Source organism: Motacilla alba, chromosome 27 (genome assembly GCF_015832195.1).
Source record: "Motacilla alba alba isolate MOTALB_02 chromosome 27, Motacilla_alba_V1.0_pri, whole genome shotgun sequence".
Lineage (NCBI taxonomy): Eukaryota > Metazoa > Chordata > Aves > Passeriformes > Motacillidae > Motacilla > Motacilla alba.
Genome location: NC_052042.1, coordinates 2469879 through 2494891, shown reverse-complemented (window position 1 = coordinate 2494891; position 25013 = coordinate 2469879). Strand labels below are relative to the sequence as shown.

General features: G+C 39.6%; 1 protein-coding gene across 1 annotated transcript; it reads right to left on the bottom strand.

Annotated features, from left to right (window-relative positions):
- Nucleotides 1-1295: 1295 nt before the first annotated feature.
- MEOX1 (mesenchyme homeobox 1) lies at nucleotides 1296-8358 on the bottom strand. Its single transcript, XM_038163251.1, has 3 exons — nucleotides 7822-8358; nucleotides 2749-2921; nucleotides 1296-1934 (listed from the first exon to the last, which is right to left on the bottom strand). The coding sequence occupies exons 1-3, from the start codon at nucleotides 8246-8248 to the stop codon at nucleotides 1812-1814; spliced, it is 723 nt and encodes a 240-aa protein (XP_038019179.1). The 5' UTR covers nucleotides 8249-8358; the 3' UTR covers nucleotides 1296-1811.
- Between the last annotated feature and the right edge of the window lie 16655 nt (nucleotides 8359-25013).

Genomic DNA, 25013 nt, shown 5'->3' with positions numbered 1-25013 from the left:
AGTCTGGTAACCAAAAGAATGGTGTTCTGCCATTGTCCACCCTTCTCAGTGCTGAAGAAACTGAATTTGACCATAACTCCCTGTATGGACAACCTTTCCTTTAAGTATCTACCACAAGGAAGATATTTGAGGGTATTTTTTCCTTATCATAAAGACAGGGGTAGGTGTAGCTCAGAGAGAGAACATGCATACCCCTAAAAATTATAACTGATTATATAGTAGGTATTATATTCTTATATTCACAGAATTTACATGAGGCCCTGTGTGAGGCATTCCTGATGCTGTTTTCTTAGTTTGGTTTCTTTTTTTTTTTTTCTTTTTGGGGCAGAAGAGTGTTTGCATTGTGTTTTATGTAACTGTTGTTTTTGGATAAAGTGAATAAGAGCAAGTAGTGCAGAGTGGGAAACCAGACACCAACCTAATTCACTTCCTCAGTGCTGCTCAAACTGCTCGAGTTTCTTTCACTTTAAATAATTTATTTTTGAAAAGAACAATTTTTTAGAATTGGTTTTGCACAAACATTTACTCTAAACTGTTGATTTTTTTCATCTGTCAATCAGAGTTTGGAAATGTTGAGAAGGAATGTAATGTGTGTTTTTTCTTAGTAGATACAGTAAGCAGATCTTTGAAAAGAATACAGCAACCCTGTTTTTTTTTTTAAGTTGATATTTGTTGATTTTGAGGTCTTTTACAAGTGGAATTACCACTAACAGCTTTATAAACATATAATCCAGATATACAAACTTGTACCCAGCATATCTACAGTTCACATGCAACCACAACAGCATCAGAGTAAGGTGAAAGGCTGTAGCTGCAAATAATGGTTACCTTTGAAATATTTAAACCAACTATTCAGTACACTAGTGTAAAATTCTGCTTAAAATATGGCATTAGTAAATGAAACAAAAAGATATAAGAAATGACAGCAGGCATTATGCTTTTCTAAATCGTCATAATTTGATACACTGCAAGTTTTGGTTGAGAGTGGGGATAATTTAAAGTGAGAATGTTCTTAAGTGTTCTTAAGACTTCTGGTGGTGCTGTGGCAGTTTATTGGAAAACGTGAAACCAAAATAGTGATATTTTAGTTGTTGTGCCGAGAGTTCAATCTCTGCTCTGCCTGCTGGGACATTTGGTAATGACTGCTTTGAAAAAATATCTGAAACTGAGATCTAGCAATTTAATTTTAGGATTTACAGTAAGCTTGGAAGAAATCTCCCTCTGCAAATTGCTGCTGTCAACTAGGCACTAACCTTGGACTGTCTTCTGAAACTGGTGAGAGACTTCTGTGTATATCTATTTTTAGTCTCACATTTTATTTTGTAATCTTACAGTCTATTCATACAGGTGTCCAACTCATTTTGCAAGAAAAATCAGTGACTATCAAAGCATTTATTTCTCTCCAAGTAAGGCACAAGGAAAACGTGCATTGTCAAGTCCAAAGGCAGACTGAACGGGTGTGACCAGGGGAAGCCTGGATGAGGACAGAGCTGCATATGCTGACTAACAATCTGGATTTTCTGCATGTTTGAGAGTCTCTATAACATTACTCCTGTTTTATATTCAGTGCTTGCTGTTTTTTTTTGTTCTGTAGACACATCTGTGATAGTAAGACAGTTTGAGAGACAAAAATCAAAGCCATGCTGTTCTTTTGCTTTTTTCCCCCTGTGCTCTTTAATTGCCTCTGTAACCTCAAGCATCACCACCTTTTAAAGACTATGGTCTCATTGTGTAGCTGATTATAATCAGTTCCACATAACCACATTCCAATCAGTGAATTTCTCCAAACTCCTCTCCCATTGCTGCAGGGGTTACTCAGAGCTGGGGGAGGCAGCAGAGTCCACATCCTCTGTGTCATGTTCGTGTGGGGGCACTGCTTGCCCACCTTTAACACGTTTCCACTTCATTCTTCTGTTTTGAAACCATACTTTGACCTGGGTGATAAAGAGAAAAGAATTACTTGTTGCCTCAGCCTGAGCTGTACAAGCAGAGCTATGCATAGGTGTGTAGAGAGATGATTCGTGGATTTCTAGAGGAAAAGGTGAACAGAGTTTGTCTAATCCATCTCTCGAACACAGACTGCAACAATTCTTTCTAAAATGCTCCACACAGGTGATCCTCTGAAACCCTCAAAGGTAGTACGAGTGCTTTGCCTAGAATCTGTCTTCATGTCAAATAAGGCACAGTGCCTCTCCTGTGTTTTAAACATCTAGGCCATCCAATCTAATGCTTCAGGAATTTTAAATTACCTCACATAATTACACAATTCTTCTGCTGTCCACTTTGACTTGATAAGGAAATCTGGACTGAGATGACAATGAGAGAACAGAAATACCCCTCTCCAGAAAACTCTGTAAAATTGTCTTTCTTTATCACCTCAAAATACCACCTGACCCAGGAACAATGCACTTATCAAACATTAATTCCAATAATTTCCTGTTAGTCAAAGTCTAAGGTGATTTCCATATGTAAACCTTGATATATCAAGATGCACCAATGAAGGGTGGTAAACAAGAACTCAGCAGAGACCAGCTATTACCAGGTCTATCTTTAGTTGAGAGAAACAATTAAATTATTAACTACTTACAGGAACATGCAACAAAGGTGTTGGAAAGAATGTAGAGGCTTTGTTTTAAAATACCTCTGTGGCATTGCAAAAGCAGACCCTTGAGTAACATAATCTGGGTTTTAGCGTTAGGGAGAAGCTGTGGGGGAGGAAGGAGGAGCTGGGGAGGGTTTGGGAAGTACTTGTCTTTCGGTGAGATCCAGGTTCACAGCTATCTCGTATCTCCTGAGCCTCGTCAAGTAGTTGTGGTGGGCAAATTCAGCTTCCAGCTCCCTCAGCTGCTCCTTGGTGAAAGCTGTCCTTTCCTTCCGTGATTTGCTGCTGCTTTCTGCCTTATTGCTCGAGTTGTGGTTCTCTAAGAGGCAAGCACACTGCTGTGATTTGAGGTTATGCTGATGTGGGTGAACATGTGCAGCTGCAGAGATGTAAATGACTCCTTGGAGTGCTCAGTGGAAGCTTTAAGATGTTCCTTTATGCCCCCTGAGCTCAGCGTGACTGAGTGGTGCTGCCAGCCTTGGTTTTGAGAGGACAGAGGTGGGACAGCTTGTGGCAATCACAAATCCTCTGAACAGAGAGAGACATAATTCTCTCCCAGGATTTTCCTGGGAAGCTGTGAGAAAGCTCAGAGAAAAGAAGGAGAAACAATTCTTATCTCCACTTGCTGCACCTGCTGTTGTGCACATGTAGAATGTGTAATGGGGATTTATTTACCAAAGGATGATTTTTTAAATTAGACTGTGTGTTTTAAATTCATTAACTAATTAAATCCACGTATGTGTCATGACTGTCTGGTAAGGGTGATGGGTTTTACTTAATAGTATAATATAGTATAATAAAGCAATTAATTAGCCTTCTACAATCATAGAATTAATACAAATTATTCCCTGTTCAGAGGCTATGAAAACAGCTCGGTCAGGATGGGGAGTGGTGTCAGAAATGCCTCGGTCTGCACAGTCACAGAACAGGAGCTGTGGGAAAGGAGCTCTCATTCCTTGCTGCCATTGAAAGTTTCCTTCCCCACATTTTTACTTTTATTCCTTCCATACAATATTTTCACCCTCCCCTGATCTACCCTGCAGCAGGCAGCCAAGTGCATGCAGGATGTGAGGAGTGCAGGGTGCCCAGCTTTGGTGCAGGACATGAGGACAAATCACTCAGTGAGCACCCTCAGCTTTGGAGCATGGCCTGGAAACACTGGGGATGTAGGGCAGTAAAACAAACAAAAGCAGAGAAACTGTGGTTTTTGCCCAGACCCACCTTGGACACTCTGGTTTTTAACTTTTCCTAATCCATGCTAAATGAAAACTACAAGCAGATCTGGTGTCTGTGTACATGACAGTATCATCCTTGTCATTGTGCTGTCCTGAAAAACCTGTTTGCTATTCCTGTACATTTCTGCAATGTAGCCAGGAGTTGTATTTCAAAGCCAAATTTCAAGCCACAGCCAAAGTGATGCTGTACCAATTATGATAATAAGCAAACACAAACTGACTTTGCCTGATACTGTGGCAACTATTTTTCATTTTAAAAAATACTTTTCTTTTTATTTTCCTTTTTCTTTTTTTTTCTCCTTTTTTAAAATTGGTGCTCAAAGAATCTCCAAGCAATGCAAGGAAAAATGCATTTCTTTTAGTGAGCAAAGTCCAAACTGCCAGTGTTTCAGGGGGTCAGTTTTGTGAGTTCCTTGACTCTTTCTCCCCTCTTGCTAGATTCCCAGAACTACACATGGTAGTAGCATTTTTGTTCTGCTGAGAATTAGTTACTCAATTTTTGTGTGTAAAACCAGTACACAGTGCAGTTCTGTGTGCCCTAGAATAATATTTCTACACAGAAATGATGAGCAAAATGGTAACAACATGAGCACAATGTGCAGCTTCATCTTGTGGGTGTCATTTTGGTGGCCAAAGTAGTAAAACTGGAGAAATCTGTGAGGTGTGACTGTGGGCTTTGGGACTGATCTCACCTTACCCGTGCCCATCAGAAGTGGAGAAATCAAACACAGGTCTGGCGATGCACAAGGGACCAGTGTCACAGGCTGCTGTTTTCTACTCCAAAGGAATTAGTCTGGTTTCCTCCAAACTGCTTTTCTACTTCAGAAATCCGCAAATAATTAGTCTCACTAACCCAAGGTTAGTAATGGGATGGGCTCTGATTAAACAAAATCCTGTCCTCTCACATGGGCTCTGTAAAAAGTGCCTAGCCATCAACCTGTCCCACTTTCTTTTTCCTGTCAGGATCTAGGATTTATGTCTGCCAAGATAAGTAATTTTCATTTAGCAGAATAACTTGTGCTTTCTCAACCTTTCCAAGGTGAAACAAAGCCAAAGCTTCCTACAGATGTAAACTTATTATTACTATATTCCTGTCACTGCAAAGTAGTGAGATAAATACTATTAAAATAGTTTCAGCTGTTGATAGAAAATCTGCAATGAAAATGTGCAGGAACAAAACTCCACCAGTTTCTGCCCATGTTTTTGGCCAGAGTTTAACAATCCCCTTTGTTGCTGCACAGACACACGATCACATTTCACAAGTGTGACTTGGGAGGCAGCAGTGTGGCATTCCCATTCTCTGAACAGAGAGAGACAAAATTCCCTCTCACAGGTTTTTCCTGGAGAAGCACAGAGAGAAGAAGAGAAAACAATTCTCATCTCTATTCTCTGCTCCTGTTGTTTTGCACATGTAGAATGTGTTAAGAAGGCTGTTTACCTGAAGGGAGCTCTTAATTAAATTCTAGTAATAATTGTTTATGTTAATTGGCCTATTGGGTCAAAGCTGTGTCCCAGCTGTCTTGAGACAATCACAAGTTTTTCTTTAGTATGTATCTTTTATATTATAGTATAATTAGTATGTATATTTTATATTATAATTAGTACATATCTTTTATATTTATATTTATCTTTAGTATCTTTAGTATGTATAATTTATATTTAGTTTGTATCTTTTATATAATATAGTACAGTACCTCTTTAGTATAGTTATAATACAGTATTAATGTAATAGAATATAGTTTTAATAAAGCAATTCTTCAACCTTCTGAATCAATAAAATCAAATACCAATCATTTCCTGTGTCAGGGACTCCCTGTATACTATACAGCAGGATTTGAAGTGTGGATCTCTTGCTGGGAGCTTTGCCACCAGCTCCTGGGAGCCTTGGACTCAAGGGCTTCCCCTGGGGTGTCTGAGACTCGTGGAGGGTGCAGCAGCTCTCCAAAGCCTTCAGCACATGGCAGAAACCATAAGCAAGAGTTTATAAACAATAAACTATAGCCAATGCAAAGTACCTGGGAGCTCCTCACAGCCCTGTGGGAAGGACTCCCTTTCCAAGGGGCAGTTTTCACAGTGGGAATAATTTAAAATGGGTATTTGGATATTCCTGGGAGCAGAGTAGGGCGGGTAGCTTGGAATCTCTCATCCACGCTGCGTGCCACAGGGTACTGTCAAGAGACATAATCCCTATCCATGGCTTGAGCTTCTGGGAGATTCCAGAGGTGGAAATGTGGCCCGGCTGCTTCAGTTTTGACAACAGAATGTGAGGGATGACAAATGTGTGAAAGGACAAATCATCTTGGGCAGATTTTCCTACTGTACTGCCAGTTGAAAAAGAAGAAAGGAGAGCAAAGGAAGTTCAGGGAGATTGAAGGAGGGAAGGGAAGGGGAGGGAAAGGAAAGGAAATTCAGGAAAGGAAAGGAAATTCAAGAAAAGAAGGAAAGGGAAAGGGAAAGGGAAAGGGAAAGGGAAAAGGAAAAGGGAAAAGGAAAAGGGAAAAGGAAATGGGAAAAGGGAAAGGGAAAAGGGAAAGGGAAAAGGGAAAGGGAAAAGGAAAAGGGAAAAGGAAAAGGGAAAAGGAAAAGGGAAAAGGAAAAGGGAAAAGGAAAAGGGAAAAGGAAAATATGTGTCTCTCCCAAGGAGTGTGTCTCCTTCCAGGATCCCACCAAGCTTCAATGCTGGGGTGAATTTCGCAGCTGCCTCTCCCCAGGGCTGCAGTGGTCACGAGAAGGTGGAAGCCCAGACCTCTCAGGGATGTCGTTGCTTACAGCCCCCTGAAAGGAAGAGAGTAGGGGACAGCAGCAAGGATGAAAAGAAAGTGTGAAGAGTGCTGGTAAGAGAGAATGAAGGGCTGGTAAGAGAGAATGAAGGAACCTTTTTCTTCTACTGAAAACAGGGAGTTGTGCTTTGGAATCAGTCTCTTTAAGGATAAAGTCATCCCTCTAGTGTGAGTAAGCTGAAATCTGCTGTTTACCTGTGACTAGCTGATGTTTTAATGAAAGTGTTGCTCGCCTTTTAAATTACTATTTTATTTAAACTTCTTTGCATTTGGGAAAATTTTGCCTAAACATGCTTCTTCAGTATAAATGGACTTAAATTCTACAAATGTCTGCAAAACCTAGAAATCAATCAATTAATATTTTTATCCCTGCATTCTCTGCCTGTGAAATGAGGCTACTGGAAAATATTCTCCTCTACCAAGAGCAGAGCTGTGGGAAAAAGCACACTGTAGCTTGTAAGTGAATACTATGGCATTTGAATGCACAGAAGCATCTTACATTTTAACAACTTCCTAAGAAAAACCAATTTAATGCATATTTAATTGATTTGGATCTGAGATATCAGCAAATTACAGTTTGTATAACTATGAAATTATTGATTTTTACACTGTAGAAAGAATGTGTTTGGCTAGCTAGGATGACACCATGAAAACCATGAACATTTTCTGCACTGCTGGACATTGTACTGATGGGCAAACTTTTAGAACCTCCTGTTCTGAGGTTAAAATATTTAACGTTTAGTGGGACCAAACAGAATTTATATTTAAAGGAAGACTTTGCCTGTTGTACTTATTACCATAAACTGAGATGTCAAATCCCTAGTATGACACTCCCTACTACCACAGGCAGCTCAAGGTGAGGGATCTTTGCTCTCTGCCATTCTCCTTTGCTCAGACAAATGGCAGGTGTGAATGCAGAACTCTACATCCTAGGACTTCCACTTCTGGGTGGACATGCCATGTGACTCCAAATGTGCATTGTGCTGGTGAGTGAAATGCCCTAGCTCAGTACCCAAGATCTGCAGGAGTGAAATAAAATACAAAGACCAGAAAAAGAATAAGACAGTTGGTTACTGTCTGAAGTTTCCCCGGTCAATATTATGAAATGTTTTGCTCAGCAGCTTTCTTTCTCAAGTCTCAGTCTCACCAGACGTTTTCATTCCATCCCTGCACTCTCCCACAACCCTGATTTCATATCACCTACCTGAGCTTTCCTTTTTCCTTCTGGATGGCTTTTTCTCGGGGTCACTTGTAGGATTTGCCGGTGCCTCATCATCTTCATCCACAGCCACACTCACTAGGCTGGAGCTGCTGCCCTCGGACTCTCCAGAAGCCAAGGCCAGCCCCGGATTTGCTCCTCTGGTGGCCTCAGGTGCTGCCAGGTGCCACTCAGGGTGCTGGAATGAGGGGTGCTGCTCCTGCGGGAAGCTGTGGGGAGCTGGCACCAGGCAGGAGGCTGAGAAATCAGAGTAAGCAGCAAAATCTGCTTTTTGCTGGAAGGAGAATGGTGCTGCTGGGTAGTGGCTGAGCCCTGGAGCTGTGCTCAGGTCGGTGTGGGAGCTCCTCACACAGCCCCAGAGCAGGGTGGGAGGCTGTGGGCTGCGCATGCAGCTGCTGCTGCTGGGATCCATCTGCTTCCAGTCCTGCCCACGCCTCAGGGCTCCTGCCTGCTGACAGCTCAGCCTCCAAAAGCAGGAGAGAGGCAGAGGGAAACTCTTCCAAGTGTTACAGAATAGATCTCCTCCCTAAACAACAGTTTGCTGGTGGGTTTGGTGCTGCTGCAGGTTTGTTACTTTAGGAACTCTGGTTCTGAAGGTCTTCATTGCCAACCAGATTTAGGCAGGGATTGCCATGAGCTGCTTCCTTGTGACGTGCTGGGCATGAGCGAAACACTTTTTAAATACTGGGCTGGGGAGACAGTGACAAGTTTGTGAAGTGAAATGTGAGCGAGGGGAGGGAGGGGTTAACACACATACCCTCAGCCCCTCCAACCAAAGCAAAGCAGGCAGCTATTAATCATCTGAAACCTTATATGCACATCTAATGGGATTTGCAGATGGAGCCTTTTAAAGAAACAATGTCTGTATTTTTTTTTTTTTAAGGGAAAGAGCAGCACACAAAAAAGGTCTTTAATGTTTCCTTGTAACACTATGAAGTTATTTTTATTGCACTGTTAACAAAATTCTCCGTCTTGGGTTTAGAAAAACCCTAAACCAGGATTCAATAGACACCAAATTTCAAGAACTAAAGTGGGAAATAGAAGTAAGAAAGAACTTTAGTAATTATATATAATTTAAGGCCCAATCCTAAGGTTAAAAAAAAAATTAAACCTGGCTTGCACACACATGCAAGGCTTTGAGTGATGTTTGTTTGTTTTGTTAGATTTGTAACACATGTATTTGCTGAGGGTTGGAGTTTGCTGCCAGTGGCAGTTATTCTTTCTGTATTCTACTTTCTAGGGAATTTTCAATACACCCTCCTGCAAGGAAATCTCCTGGTTTTATGCCAATGAAAGGCATGTTTTTCATCTTTTGTTGAACATTTTATAGTTTTTCCTAACAGAAAGCAGATTTTTTTTAGACCCTAAGAGCCATCCCAGCTGAAAAGACATGAACAGGGAATCTGCTCTCAATCCCTTTTTCCCAGAAGTATGGCAGCTGAGAATGCCCCAAACCCTGCTATGCCAGGGTTACTGCAGTTCCTCCTCAGCTTGTTCTCCATATTTTTAATGACAGTTTAGGTATGCATGTATCCCATGTTTCCAGACTCTGCTTGCAAACATTTCAAATACTCCCCCAGGCCTTGCTCCATGTTGTGTGTGCCTCCTTCCCTTCTCCCACCACTGCTGCTGGGTTTTGTGTCGTCTCAGGAGCACAGAGATTTAACAGACATGAGGTCTTGTTTTTCCACAAGAGCTGAAGTGATACTGAAGTTATTTTGGTTTTTGTATAGTTCAGAATGATAAAATTTCATGGAATCTGGGTGAGGTGGGCAATGTGTTTATCCTGTTATATCTGTTGGTTTTTAGAACTTGGACTTTTCCAGGAAATCAAATTATTTTAGTTTAAATCCTTCTGAACAAGAACATCAAATTCCTTTCTATCACAGGAATCTAAATTTTCATGCAAAATACTCAATATCCGATAGCTAATTCATTCTCTAAGAAGAGCTCACCTAAATAGTTAAATCTGTTGCATTAAATAGTAAACATTTAAAAGCATTTCATACTCACAGGCAGGAGGAAGACCCCCCAGACTGCTCTTTTTTGAAAGGTCAGGTTGTGATAAATTTGTGAATGCTGCAAATGTTTCAGGCATTGGCAGGATCTAAGTCATGGTCCAGAAGGTTTTGCCAATGCAGAATATTTAATTTATATTCAGTGCGTGTGTGTTCCCTTACATGGGTTACTCATGGCTTGCATGAATTCAGACTAAGTCTGTTTTTCAGTCCTGCCTTCAGTCTACTAAAAGATCTCTCTAATTAGCAAACATTCATCCTTGCAGGGATAGAAGAAAGGAGGATTGTCCCTTAGTCTCAAGCCTGCTTGGGTCAGGATCAGCTTTAGGTCTCCGAGCAGGCCTGACAGGATTCCCCCATCATCTCCCCTCCCGTTAAACCGCTCGGGCCCTGAGCTCTGGCTGCTCTTCCTGCAGCCCCAGATGTTAAAAATAGATTAGAAACTGTTGTAAAATAGTTGATAAGTGTTGAGCATGTACTGTTAGTTTGGTTGTTATATTGTAAAAGGGGTTAAAAGGGTAGTTATAAGAATACCTAAGTAAAGTGCACCGCTCCCCAAGCGAAACGAGCCAGCCGGGACAGAACTGTAACGGGCCAATAAAGCCTAAAAAGGGGTTTGTATGAAGGATCCAAAAAGAAACCACTCCAAAGGGACAAAAAACGGGATAAAAAGGGGCATCTGACCCAGGGAAGGTGTGCTGCTCCACCTGGAACATCGGGGACATCGCTACTGAAGAAGCCCCAGTGCTGATCCTCGACGGGAACGCTCCTGCTCGGCCCAGGCCCCCTTGCCTTAGGCCCTTCTTTTTATTGTAATAAATGCTGAAATCATGTTAGTACCGGGAGTCTGGTCCCATTTTTAACACCAGATGCAGGAACAGGAGATGTCTTCCTTCTGGGAAGAAATTCTCCCTCCTGCCCAGCCTAGACCTCCCTGGGTGCAGCTTAAGGCTGTGTCCTGTTCTGGTGCCTGGCAGAGAGGCTGTTCCCTGAACTGCTGAAATCACCTCAGTAATGGGAGTCTGGTCCTGTTTTTAACACCAGTGGCTGTGTCCCTGGGCCTGGCAGAGAGGCTGTTCCCTGAACTGCTGAAATCACTGCAGTAATGGGAGTCTGGTCCTGTTTTTAACACCAGTGGCTGTGTCCTCCTGTTCTGGTGCCTGGCAGGGAGGCTGTTCCCTGAACTGCTGAAATCACCGCAGTAATGGGAGTCTGGTCCTGTTTTTAACACCAGTGGCTGTGTCCTCCTGTTCTGGTGCCTGGCAGAGAGGCTGTTCCCTGAACTGCTGAAATCACTGCAGTAATGGGAGTCTGGTCCTGTTTTTAACACCAGTGGCTGTGTCCCTGGGCCTGGCAGAGAGGCTGTTCCATGAAGTGCTGAAATCACTGCAGTAATGGGAGTCTGGTCTCGTTTTTAACACCAGATGTGGGAACAGGAGATGTCGTGGCCTTTCCTGGCCTGGGAACCCCCGGGGCCCCGTGGGGCTCCCTCACCCCAGCAGCTGCTGCTGTCACTCGGCGCCTCAGCGGGGGCCGGGGCCGCTGCATCTTCCTGACACTTCTGTCCTGAAAAAACAACAACCGACCCCTCCTGCCCAGCCCCGTTTGGTGCCTGAGGCAGCCACCTTTAACCTTCCTAAAGTCAACATCTCCGCGGTCAAGCACTGAGAAATGGATGGGGAAGATGGCATGGATGGAGGTGGGTCCTGTGAGGAGCGCTCCCGTAAGGAGGCAGAGATTTAGCCTTGATTTTGTTAAGAAAATTAATCCACAACATCAGAGGTTTGTGTCCAGAAAGGAAACAGAGGAGTCCTTTTACCTTGTTCATATAAAAGAAGAGGCCATGGGGCATTCCCCTGGGGTCTCTGGAATTTTTGGAGGATGCAGCCTCCTTTTTTTATCCCAATTTCTCACATTTCCCTCTCTCTTTCCCCATTGGCTGAGGTACTTGAGAGGTAAAAAATTCCCAATACACCTGATACCAAAGATTCCCCTCTAATGTATTACCCCCCCTTTCAATTTTTAATTCTTACAGAATTTAGGGGTTTTTCTTCCCCATTGTTTCTGTCATCATTCAATGTCTAATTTCATTCATCAGCAAACCTGAAGTTTATTTGTAAAGGCAAATATCTGTTTCCATTCATCAATCAGTGGAATCCTTCCCATTGTTTCTTTTATCTCCCAGTGCTGGTTTTATCTACCAGCAGACCCACAGCTTGTTTGTAAAGACAAATCTGCTATTCCTCCCAATTTTTTTTCTCTGTCCATTGTGGGATTTCCCCAGGTAAGGAGCAGACCCTTCTTCTTCCCTCTGCAGACCCAGCATGTGAAAAACTGTTTGCTTCCTTGTGAAAATTAAAAAAGTTTAATAAAGAGCAATAAGATATAAGGATTATGGAACAAAGGTTATTATAGCAAGGTGAATCTTGGCACTCAGCCAAGAGCACACATTTTTGGGGATATCCCTTAAATACCTTTTCTATTACACCTGCTTGTTGCATATTTATAAACAAGTATGTACAAAAATGTTTTTCTTTCAGCTAGTTTCTATATTCTAAGAACTGTTTAGCATGGCTCTTCTTTGGATTTGCCTTTTTAGAGCATGTGGGTTTTTTGCTTGTGGTTTTAATTTATTTTTATTTCCTCCAGTTTCTGGGCTTTGGTCTACACTGTCTTCAGGTGGTGAGTGCTGATAGTTGGTATATCTGTAGTAGGTGTCTTTTTCTTATGTTTATTGGATGTTATCCCATCCAAGCAGGTATTTTAACACATGCAGATTTAATATCAGCTATTTCACCAAGTTTAATGAACAACAGACATAAAAACTATATTTTTATAACAAAGTTACTTTAACACCACATATATAAAATCTATTTTAATATTTACCAAAAGGCAATATTATAATCTGTATCTATAACAGAGAGGAGAGTGGGGCTGCAGCAGCTGTGAGAGCTGGGGTGGAAATGCCAAGCCCAGAGATGGGCTCTGTGTATCTATCATTTTAATAGAAATATTAATAGTTTTCTCAGCCTTTCTGGAAGAATACAAGAACAGAAGAAGTGTAATGTTGGAACCTTGGTTACTGAGAGTTTCAGACTTTCTGTGCTGACAGGCACTGAGCCCAGGAGGGCACTGCATTGACCTGAGGCTGTGGAGAGGCTTCCAAAATGGAATGACAGAGCTGGGATTCTCTTGAGACCATCCTCTGCCTTTAATACTTCAGTAGAGCTAGGTAAATTAAAGGCAAAATAAAATAAAATAAAATAAAAATAAAAATTAAAATTAAAATTAAAGGTTAAATTAAGTGAAAATGTTGTAAAGTATTTTTAGAGGAGCCAGAATTCATTCCTCTCTTGAATGACTGTAATGGATTTTTTTTTCTAAATTATAAAAGCATTTGTTCAGTTATTATTATGTGGAATGTAGTCACAGAATGTTTTGAAGAGATCTGAGTAAATTCCAATATTCAAGGTGTCCTATGTGATCCTGTCTAGTAATTAAAGTTCAGCCAGTTGCTATTTTTTTAGGGAATTCTGCTGAAACCACAGAACACATTGTGTTGCATTACACCTCAGAACTAGAACAACACTGACTTGTTTCTGTTCAGCTTAAATTCACTTTTCCAAGAAGGAAAAGAGAAAGAATTGTGAAGGAATGACTTGTCGTGGTGGAGTATCTCCCTCTATTGGTACATTTTAAAATGCAAGGTAACTGTGGTTCCCATTTCATTGCACCAATTCCACTGGGTTTGGAACGCTTAGTTTTCATGAAAAAAGTGAATTTACACTGAGCAAAGGGAATTTACACTGTGCAAAGGGAATTTACACTGAGCAGTGAATTTGCACTGAGCAGTGAATTTACACTGAGCAGTGAATTTGCACTGTGCAAAGGGAATTTACACTGTGAAAAGTGAATTTACACAGAGCAGTGAATTTACACTGAGCAGTGAATTTACACTGAGTAGTGAATTTGCACTGTGCAAAGGGAATTTACACTGTGCAAAGGGAATTTACACAGAGCAGTGAATTTGCACTGTGCAAAGGGAATTTACACTGTGAAAAGTGAATTTACACCGAGCAGTGAATTTACACCGAGCAGTGAATTTACACTGAGCAGTGAATTTACACTGAGCAGTGAATTTGCACTGTGCAAAGGGAATTTACACTGTGAAAAGTGAATTTACACAGAGCAGTGAATTTACACAGAGCAGTGAATTTGCACTGTGCAAAGGGAATTTACACTGTGAAAAGTGAATTTACACCGAGCAGTGAATTTACACCGAGCAGTGAATTTACACCAAGCAGCCTGTCAGCTTGTCCTGAAATAAAGGCCTGAGGGATGCAGTTGTGTCTGCTGGTGAGAGCTGGGCTCCTGTCAGCAATGGAAAGAGAGAGACAGGGACTCGGTGTGGTGGGATTAATTTGGATAAATTAATCCCAATTTATTGTGCAGTACAATTCTTATGCACTATTTTAGGGAGACTAGTAATGTTCTACTACAATGACTGGGTTAAAGCTCTCATAAACAAACTTATGCATTTTAAAACATCTCTTGCTTGCAGAAGTCTGATGTAATTTTCTTTTCTGGTAAATCCATCTGATTTGATCTTGCAATCTTGATCTAATTCTCAAAGTTCTCTTTTATATTCCCAAGAAATCCTGTCATCAAATCTCTTGTTTTAACCAGCTCCAAAGTCCATCATCTGTCTTGTGCCCCCCAAGAGCCTCCCTCTGGAGGTGTTTCCCTGTAGCCAAAGCCTTAAAGCGAATTTTCCTTGCTCCTTTGGCTGGTGAACTGTCCTCCAAGAGGTTCCAAGAATACAGAAAACTGATTATGCTGTGCAGGACGTGGATCTTTGAATACAGAAATGAATGCACCATCCCCATGTTGCATCATTCATCATCATATCAGTTTATATATGATAATCAGTCATTATATATATATATTTTATATATAATATATAATAGAATATATAAAATAAAAATATAAATTGTATATAAATTGTAGAATACATATAATATATATAATAGATATAATTATAATAAATATAATATATTCAATGATATTATATTATATATAAAATATATAATATAGAATATAGAATATATTATTTATAGTATAATTATAATTATACATTATAAAATATATATTATATTATATGTATATTATAATTATATATATTATATATATAATTATATATATTATATAATATAAATATAATACATAGTATAATTATAATTATATATTATAATTATAATATATAATACATATTATATACAATACATATTTTACAATACATATTTTATATATTAATATACATAAAATATATTTATCTATCTCTATATTACATTTATATATATATAGATTATATATGTAAAATATGTATCTATCTATCCATCTGTCTGTCTATCTATGTATCTATCTATCTATCTATCTAATATTCATATATGAACTCCTTGATTTCTATGTAGCCAATAAAACCTTTTTCCTCCCTGAATTTTTCTGTAAGTGTGCTGCTCACGAGCACAGTTTGCTCTGGAAAATGATTTCCAGAAGTCGTTTTAGCCTGCTGCCTTTGCATAAAACAGCGAGTGAGAATTTTTCGGGGGATACTTTGTTTTCACGCCACGAGGTGGAGATGTCTGTCTGCAATTCTGGTTGAAGAAAAAACCTCTCCCCTGTGGCTGAGGTTTAAATAAAATGCTGCTTTCCCCCTCCCCTCCTTCCACTTAGAAATAAATAAATTAAATAAATTAATTAAAATGGGCTAAAAGTATGAAGATGCTTTATCAAGGACTGCCATTACTCCTTTGGTTTACATAAAAAAAATTTAAAATAACTGAACTGCAGCAGCTGCCCACTTCTTGTGTGAATTTCCATGGATTTCCCATCCTCTGTTTCACAGCCCATGGGCAGGATTTGCTCCCCAGCCCTCAGGATGCAGCTGAGAGCTGGAGGATGCTTCCAGCAAGAAAAACCAGCCAGGAACTCCTTGGTGTGAAAGAAGCCCATACCTGGGCACAGGGATAAAGAAATTAATAAGTAATAAATATATTAATTAATAAATTCCCAGCTGGAGCAATTCTTGTAGGAAAGGCCAATGCTGAAGTGTGGAGCCAACAAAAGCACGCCAGGTCTGACACCCCACCCTGCAGCTAATGGCAAAGGAGGAGGGAGATCATGGCTTCAGGCAGGATCTATAAAAAGGATTTTTATACATTTATAAAATATAAAATTGACATTTGATTAATTTAGTAATTTAAAATATATAAATTTGTACATTTATAAAATGTATAAATTTAATATATATACATTTATTAATTTATTAATCAGGATTTTTATAAATCCTGGGTTTTATTCAAACTCAGCATTTATAAAAAGAGAATTTTGGAGACTTTTTTTTTGCACTAGAACAAAGGCAAGGCCAGGAGTGGGGGCGCATTCAGACTCCTTTGGCCTTGTGGGGCCTTTGGGTGCAGGGACAAGGCTGTCCCCAGATTTGCTGAATTCATGTTCCCCTCTCCATGGTTGTAGTCCTTGTTTTGTGGCTCTTTCCTTATTGGGCTTTATTTTATGCTTATAACTTATAACTTTATATATATGTACATAAAAGATATTATTACTGTTGTTAATATATATATTATTACTCCTGCTTTTATATATATAAAACACTCCTGTTAATATATATATATAATTACTCCTGTTAATATATTGATATATATTTTATGGTCCTGTTTATATATATATTATACTCCTGTTAATATATATATTATTATTACTCCTGTTAATATATCTATATTTTATGTTCCTTTTAATACATATATTATTACTTTTGTTAATATATCTATAATATATATATTATTATTACTCCTGTTAATATATCTATATTTTATGTTCCTTTTAATACATATATTATTACTTTTGTTAATATATCTATAATATATCTATATTATTACTCCTGTTAATATATATATATTATTATTCCTGTTAATATATATACATTATTACTCCTGTTTATATATATATTATACTCTTGTTAAAATACATATATAGTTTACTCCTGTGTGTATATATATATATATATATGTGTGTGTGTGTGTATGTATAAAATTACTCCTGTTTATATCTATCTATCTATACTGTATATATTATTACTCCTGTGTATATATATATATATATATTTATTTATTTATTTATATTACTCACTCCTGTTCTTTGTTGCTCAAAAACAGTGAGGAAACTTGACTCAGGATGCAACAGTTACGGTTTATGGAGAAAAAAAAATTGATTTTCACATTTTTATGTCTTGTTATTTTTAGTTCCATGCATGAGGAAAAAAAAAAAAAAAAAAAAGAAAAAGGCAAATGAATTTTTTCTGTTGGATATTTTATTTTTGAAAGTGCCAAGCAGCTGGTTACCCCAAAAAGCAGCAGTTTCCTCTGCTGGAATGGTCTCTGTGGTTGCCATGACAGTGACTGGCAGGATCATAACACCAAGGTGAGGAGCCTGTAAGTTGCAGGAGGCCTCATGTGGGGATTGATTGATAGAAAAAGTGATTTTTAGCTTGGTAAGAAAGAGCCTGAGCAGCTCCTCCACTTGCCCCTTGCTGGGTTCCCAGGGCCTTAAGCCCTCTGGCAAAGAAGGAAGTATTTGCCCAGAAGCTATGAGAACAGAAGCTGATCTAAAAAACCCCCAAGGAATCCTATTTGTTTCTGAAGGACTCAAAATTGGGGAAAAAAAAAGAAGAAAAAAAAAAGACCAAAAAAAGGGAAAAAAGGGGAAAAAAAAGCTAAAAATAAAAGGGTAAATAAAAATAAAAGGGGTAAAGAGGAGCTGCTGATTCCAAAGTGTGAGTGTAGCTGTGCCCAGCTGTGGGTAGGAGGATATGGGGCCACTGACAGTTTGAAACACCCTGGCATTTGGGGTTTGGGAGGGATATTTGGATATTTGGATATTTGTCTCTTGGCCAGTCAGGTTGTATGTTCTGTTCAGTTTAAATTCTCTCTTCCAGGGAGGAAAAGAGAAGGAATTGTGAAGGAATGAATTGTTATGGTGGAGTATTTCCCTCTATTGGTACATTTTTAAATGCACTGTAACTGCGGTTCCCATTTCATTGCACCAATAATTGCAATTAAGGTGACTCTGACTCATCAGGCAGACCAGGTTGATGCCACAATATTTCTTTTCTGATTCCCACAGTTGCTCCTTAGCCATGTTTTTCAGGGAATCTTTAAGACACAAAGCTGCTGCACTCATGGTGCTGTAATTAATCACTCTTCAGTTCCCCATTAGTGGCAAAGATCAGGAGACTGGTAAGGTTCACTGGAAATGAAAAATCTTTGAATTTTTATTACTGTCATGTCCTAATTCTCAAATCTGCTGCACACGTGTATCAGCCACAAGTTAGAATGTGTTTGTAGGTCTAACACAGTATTCCCATTGCCAACCAGTGAGTTCTTAGGAAAAAAAAATAAGGGAAACCATGGAAGAAATACTTTTATGATGCTTTGTTTCTGCTTGCTAGTGTTGTAAGAGTAGCTCAGTTATGGAGGTCAGTAAAATGTGGGAAGAAGAGTGGGAGATATCCTGTTGGAGCCCTGGATGCTGAGAATTTTAACTTTTCTGTGCTTAAAGACCCACAAGAGGGTCTTTAAGGTCTTTAACCTAAAGCTGTAGAACAAGCTTCCAAAATTAATTAAGAGTACTGAGACGACGAGCGTGTCGTTAGTTAGACATGTGTAATATCAGAGTTGAAAACTTAAACTTTGGGGTTTTAAAATATAGGAATAAATATAAAACAAGACAGAAGTTTTAAGGTAGAGACAAGTTGTTCTTCTTTACCTTCTTCCTTCTTCTTCATAAGTTTAAATAATGTTTGGTAATTACACAAAAAAGTCCACATTAGGAGCTTCAAGAGATCAGTTATTGAGTTAAAAAGGGAAATAATCTAAGTGTCCTTTCTTAATTAGATAGTTTAGCCTGAAAAAACCTTGTAACAAAAGATAGTCAACCATTTTGTGCCTTACTAATAAAAAGCTACAAAATTCATGGTTATAAAACTGTTTCACTAATGAGAAATAATAAACACCTACTTGGCTCTCTCAGGCACAGTGGGATTTATGCTTGGGATTAAATGCACATTTGATAAACAGCTGGAGCCAAGTGTGGGAAATGAATTTGTAGAGAATTTTTCAAGTTTGACAGAAGGAGAAATAGAATGATGGAAGATGCATTGTAGTAGGAGCCACGAGGGGTAATTTGAGATGATTGGCTTTAAGGCATTTACAGCATGGTGTAGCATAAAGCTGATAGGCAAAGAAACACTTAGAGTGTCTTGTAATTAGGAAATAATTGCCTTCTGATTGTGATGGTGTGAATTAGAACATCTGTATTGTCTCACCCTTCACATGAGACTGAAAACGGAATAAAATTTTTAAAACACCTCTCAGTTACCCATCTCTGGGTCAGAAAAAGGCTGAATCCAACAGCCAAGCTATCAGTATGTTGTAATAATATTTTTTTTTTATTTGTCAGCAATCAGAAACCCTGCTTTCTAGCCATGAATGAACCAAATCAGAACATAAGATGGTTTTAACCTCTGAATGAGTCTGGTTTCATTAGAAAAGGTGAGGAACAGGGAAAGCTAAAAGGATTTTTCACTCTTTCTACCACATAGGTGTTACACCCACGGCTGGAATGAGATATTCAGGAGCTCAGCACTCAATAACAGTGATAAATTGCATTATGAAGTTGTGTGTTCTGCCACTAGAAGCCAACAGCAGGAGAAGACTTAAAGGCCTCAGAGTCTCTGCTCACTTCTGTGCTGGACTGTCAGCCCAGTGCAAGTAGGAAATGGCCAAAATTAAACACAAACTGACATTAAATCCACACTTTTAGAACACTGTAGGCTAGGTCCAATTAGGAATTACCACTTATTTATTATGAACAAGTAGAATTCTAATTAGGCTAATTGGAGCCTCAGCTACTCCCTCGGATTGGATTGGCAATTAAGGTACTTCTTGTACTAGTAATTATGGTTTACCATGAAATTACTCTCCCTTCTACCCCCAAAAAAGCATCGAATTAGCCACGAGTGGAATTATATTTATCACTGTGCAGTAGAGACGTTGCAAATAAATACAAACAATTAGAAAAACCACTCAGAGTGCTGTGCCAGCACAGCAATTAGGGTTTGAAGAGAGGAATTTTTGCTGAAGCCAAACTGGCTGGGTTGTCCCTCAAGAGAACAGCCCTGAGGGTGTGTCCCCAGCCTCTGGCCCTCCTGGTCCCCTCCCAGGAGAAATGCAGCAGGAGGAACAATGCAGAGCATAGAGTGTTCTGCCAGGATGGTCCTGCAGCAAGGAGCCAGCTTTGGGAATTCAGCAGTCTGGTGCTCTCTGAGATGTCACAGTGACCCCAGTGGGTAACTGGAGGTGACCGAGCCACACCAATCCAAGGCTGGTGCAGGGGATTTCAGCAAAAAGTGTCAACAAAAGGACAGCAAGCACAAGCTAAACCTGAGTTTTTCCCTTGCCCAGAGAACTGGGAAACAAATTTCTTTTCCTAATACTTGAATTCTAGTCCCTATAGCTGCAGTTGGTATTGCAGTGACAATTTCAGTGTGTTATGTTTTTGTACAGGCTAATGAATAAATCAGCTTCTGGCTCCTTTTCTCTCTCTTTCCCTGCAAAAATGCATTTGTCTCTGGCCCAGTAGCCAAGGTGGAGAATTCTGTGCCACAGAGCTTTGGACTTTCATAGCTGGAATAACCATCCCCTTCATTATCACATTAACATTGGAAGGCCATCTGTAAATCAGTTGGATTTATCTATCATCAGAGGGGAGGGAATCATGGATTAAATCCTGGTTTGTCTAGATTTTAAGGGCCACTTTAACTGTTTTCTTTTTTTAACTTTTAAGTCAGTGTCTTTGTGCAGAAACAGTGAACATTTTATGCTTCAGTTTGTTTAGCCATCCAAATATGCATGAATATTGAATTTCCTTTCGAACATGAAGAATTTTCCTAGTTTAAAGAGTTAAACTGTTTTTAACCACGGAAGCAAAGAAAAAAAAAATCTTGGCTTTTTAAGTTCTCATACCTTGACCAACTTTAGATCTGAGTTTGCAGGAGCCAGAATTACCTCTGCCCTCTACAGGAGTCAGTCCTAGGCCTTCAGCTAACTGGGAGCTTGGGGCTTTGCATGAATTTTGATAGGTAAATGTGTATTTTCCAATCTCCTAGCTTTCCAACCGAGTTAATTCTTCACAGGGTCCTTCTCTTATGGATTTTGCCCTCTGCTACTGTCTCTCCTGAGGCAGCTGGCAGAGCTGAGGACTCAGCTCAGTTTGGGAGGCAGGTAATTCTGTGTTTGTCCAAAGCAGAGCTGTACAGACGCTCTGGCTTCCGCTGCTGGAGCGAGATATTGGGGAATATTTCAGAAAGAATCCTTCCACAAACTCTCTCCTGCAATACCCACTGGCACAAAACCCCCCTTTTTTTTCCTTTCTGTGTCATCTGCCACAGAGTTTTGCCTGGAAGCCTCCTTCCATGGGTTACACCAGCAGGGTGTTCTTATTTGAGAGGCATTTGGTTCAATGGTTTGTGGAGTGAAAATCGATTTCCAAATAGAAAGGGTAGAAGAAACTAAACTAATAGAGTTTTAGAATAGAAATATTCATGTGTTTGTACCTGTGAAAACCATTTGTACTCCCATCTGTGCACGCCTTAGATTTCATCCAAGAGGAATAATTTCCCCTTTTCTAGAAAGTAGAGACAAACAGAAAATTAACTTTTGGTACATCTGCCATGTGAAACCACAATTCAGGGATGAGTTATTAAATGTATTGTTAGCTACTGTTTGCAGGATGAAGAAAAGGAGCTGGAAAATGAATTATATTACAAATATTTTCCTCTGGTTATTGTCATGGTTTTTATCATTTGCCAAGGATTAGAAATTAATCATTAAGGACTGATATTGCAGTCAGGATTATTTCTCACAGCAGTCTGGGGGGTCTTTGTGTCTTGAGCACATTTCATAAATGTATTGAGGAGTCGTTCATCTCTGCACACTAATTGGTCTTCCTGTGCCTTAAAGCATTGAGTTTTCAGAATAAATAATAGGTTTGGAGAAAAACCCCAAATCCTCCATTTGCTATCTCTAAAATGAACAGAAGAAAGATGGCATACAGGCAACAGAAAGGTTTGCCTATCCTCCTTATGTCTGCAATAGAGTCACTTTTCTGATTTGTGTCAGGAAAAAAGGGAGACTTGTGATGATTCTGTTCTTTCTGCTGCTGAAACATTGTGAGGACAGCAAAATTTACTGAAATATTTTGGAAAAAGAAATGTATTTCTTTGAAATGGAGGGAGGATTGTTCTCTATAAAGTAATGGGAAGCAATGGGTTATTTATTTTTTATTTTTTAATAGCATATCTAAGTTCCAATCATGAGTCTAAGGCAACTCTTTTTTTTCCATTTCACTCAGATGTGATTTTTAATCTTGAAAGGCCTTAATAATACAGTGAAGAATGCAATTCAGAGCTAGACTGTAGAAGTGAGTGGATTCTGAATGGCATAATAAATAATTAAGTTACAATTATTAATAAAAATGCTTGCCATTAAAGGAAAATAGAGGATGTCCACGAATTCCCTTCACCAGACTTATATCATGCATAATTCAAGATATATTGCCAAAAGAAGGCTGATAATCATTTGTCCACAGGTCTGTAAAATATGACATGACAATTCTTCCTATTTCAGTAAGAACAATCTGCCATGCAGACAGCACAGAATAGAACATTTGTATCATGGTAACTCAAACTACCAATTTAACGTAGACAAATGAAAAAAAATAGGCTGCAGCCCACACACTGTGGCCTGGCACAGAGCAGCATCCAAAGATGAATGCAGATGATGAGATTAATTTGTTGGGCCCTTACTTATCACCTAGAGGCTGAGGCTTCCTATATTCTGAGCTCATTTCCTGAGGCATGCCCAACGTGCTATTTCAGCTTGGCTCCAGCCAAACAGGGCAATTTACTGCAGCCAGAAGGGGCCAGAATTACCACATTTCATGATTAAAATGCACTCACAGTTCAGCTCTTTGACACCTGAGCCTTGGGCCTGCCATGGAAAGGTCTCTGTCCTCTGCTCCATCTCGTGCCTGTTGCTCTTTGTCCCTGGGACATTTTAGACCAGAGGATCTCACAAGCTCTGCTGCAGGATTTTCTTGTTTGCACTTCTCTGTGTGCTGGTGTTTGAGCATGTCTTCTCTTCAGGAAATTTTGGTGTGGAGTTTGAAAGAAACATATTTCCCAGTGCTGCATGTGGGGTCAGCCTCAGGGACAGAGCTGGGACACCTGAGAGGGTCACACTGCCTTGTGGATTCTTTTCCTTATTTTCTTTTCCTTATTTTCTTTTGCTTCTTTTCTCTGCCAGGGTTGGGATTAAATGTGTGAGATGGTATTTCTTGTTGGGACTCAGATGTTTATTAGTTCTTATCTGTGTTAGTCTCACAAACCCTGAGTTCTGCAGCACTTCACTCCAACAAACTAAAAATGAAGCCCCATCTCTCTCTCTACAAGGCCTTTTAAGGATAAACTGTGCAATTAAGAAATGACACCTAAATTATTTTTACTTTTAACCCAATAACCAACCACCCATGGCCTGCAATGCTGATTTTTCTGTCCAATTGCACAAAACCACCCAAACCCATGGAGAAGAAGGTGAAGGAGAAGAAGGACCAGCATCTGCCCTAAAACCTCCATCTTGCTCTCTATATATTACTAAATTCTAAACCCTTAAACTCGAAGTTTCCCACCTTGTGATATCACACAGCTCTGTCATTCCATTTTGGAAGCTTCTCCACAGCCTCAGGTGATTGCAGTGTTCTCTTGGGGTCTGGCAGCACAGAAAGTCTGAACCTCTCAGTAACCAGGGTTCCATCACTGCCATATGCCACAAGTTTCTCAACTGTTTTCCTGGTGAAAACGTGGCCTGAATCATCCTGGTGGCTTTAACAAACACCTTAGAGAGCTGCAGTTTAAAATGATCCTTTCAAGGCAGCCAGCCCCCTTTTTGTGCCTGGGGGGCTGTGGCAGTCCCTGCAGGAATCCATCACTGCAGGAGGCAGCTCCACCACCCAGCCAGAGGTGCTCCAGCATTTGTCCTGCACAGACACAGGGAGCTCTGTCTGCTGTCACAAATTCACATGAACATTTCTCACAATTCAATGTACTGCACAGAGTAAATGGAGTGAGTTCAGTTTGGGTTTTTTTAAACTTAAATAACAATATCTGTGGGGTTCCTGTTTCCCTAAGTGTTGTGTCCCTGATGAGAGAGTACATCTAATAAACTTTTTACTTTTATTTACCAAAAATGCCTTGTGTTTGGGAGTGTGTCTATCACACTGCCTCTCTCATTTCAGCTGGAATTGTTTTTCCCTGCAAATTGTTATTAAAAATCAAAGTATTCATAGAAAGAAAGATTTTTAGGCCTGACTGTTGGGAACAAAATCTCCTACAGTCCCCAGAGTGTTCCTACGTGCTGCATGTGATTCCAAAGAAAGATGAGCAATTTACTTACATGAACTATTTAGTATTTAGCTTTGTGATATGAAAATAAGATATTGCTCTGATGACATTTAAAGTCACTGGAAAAAGTTATTTTGACACTATTATCTGACTGTGGTGTTTCTGCATTTCTTTGCTCATGGAAGAGTCTTCCTTGTAGTAGATTTAAAATCTAGTGCTAAATATTCTCTGGTGAACTCAATAATCTAATAATCTAATGGTTTTACCTTTAAAATCTAGTGGTAAATGTTTTCTGGTGAACTCAATAAATCTAATGGTTTTATATTTAAAATCTAGTGGTAAATGTTTTCTGGTGAACTCAATAATCTAATGGTTTTACCTTTAAAATCTAGTGGTAAATGTTTTCTGGTGAACTCAATAATTTAATTCTCCCCAGCAATACTGCTTGATTATCCACAAGGCTTGCATGTATTTTTGCTATACAGACATAAATAAGTGCCCAGGCCTGGGAGCAAGATAAGATGCAATTCTTTGAGCTGCAGGAAGGACAACACGAGTGAGTGACAGCAGCAAACCCGTGAGAGTGGGGGAGAAAACTTTAATTTATTTGTACAGCGTGCACATGG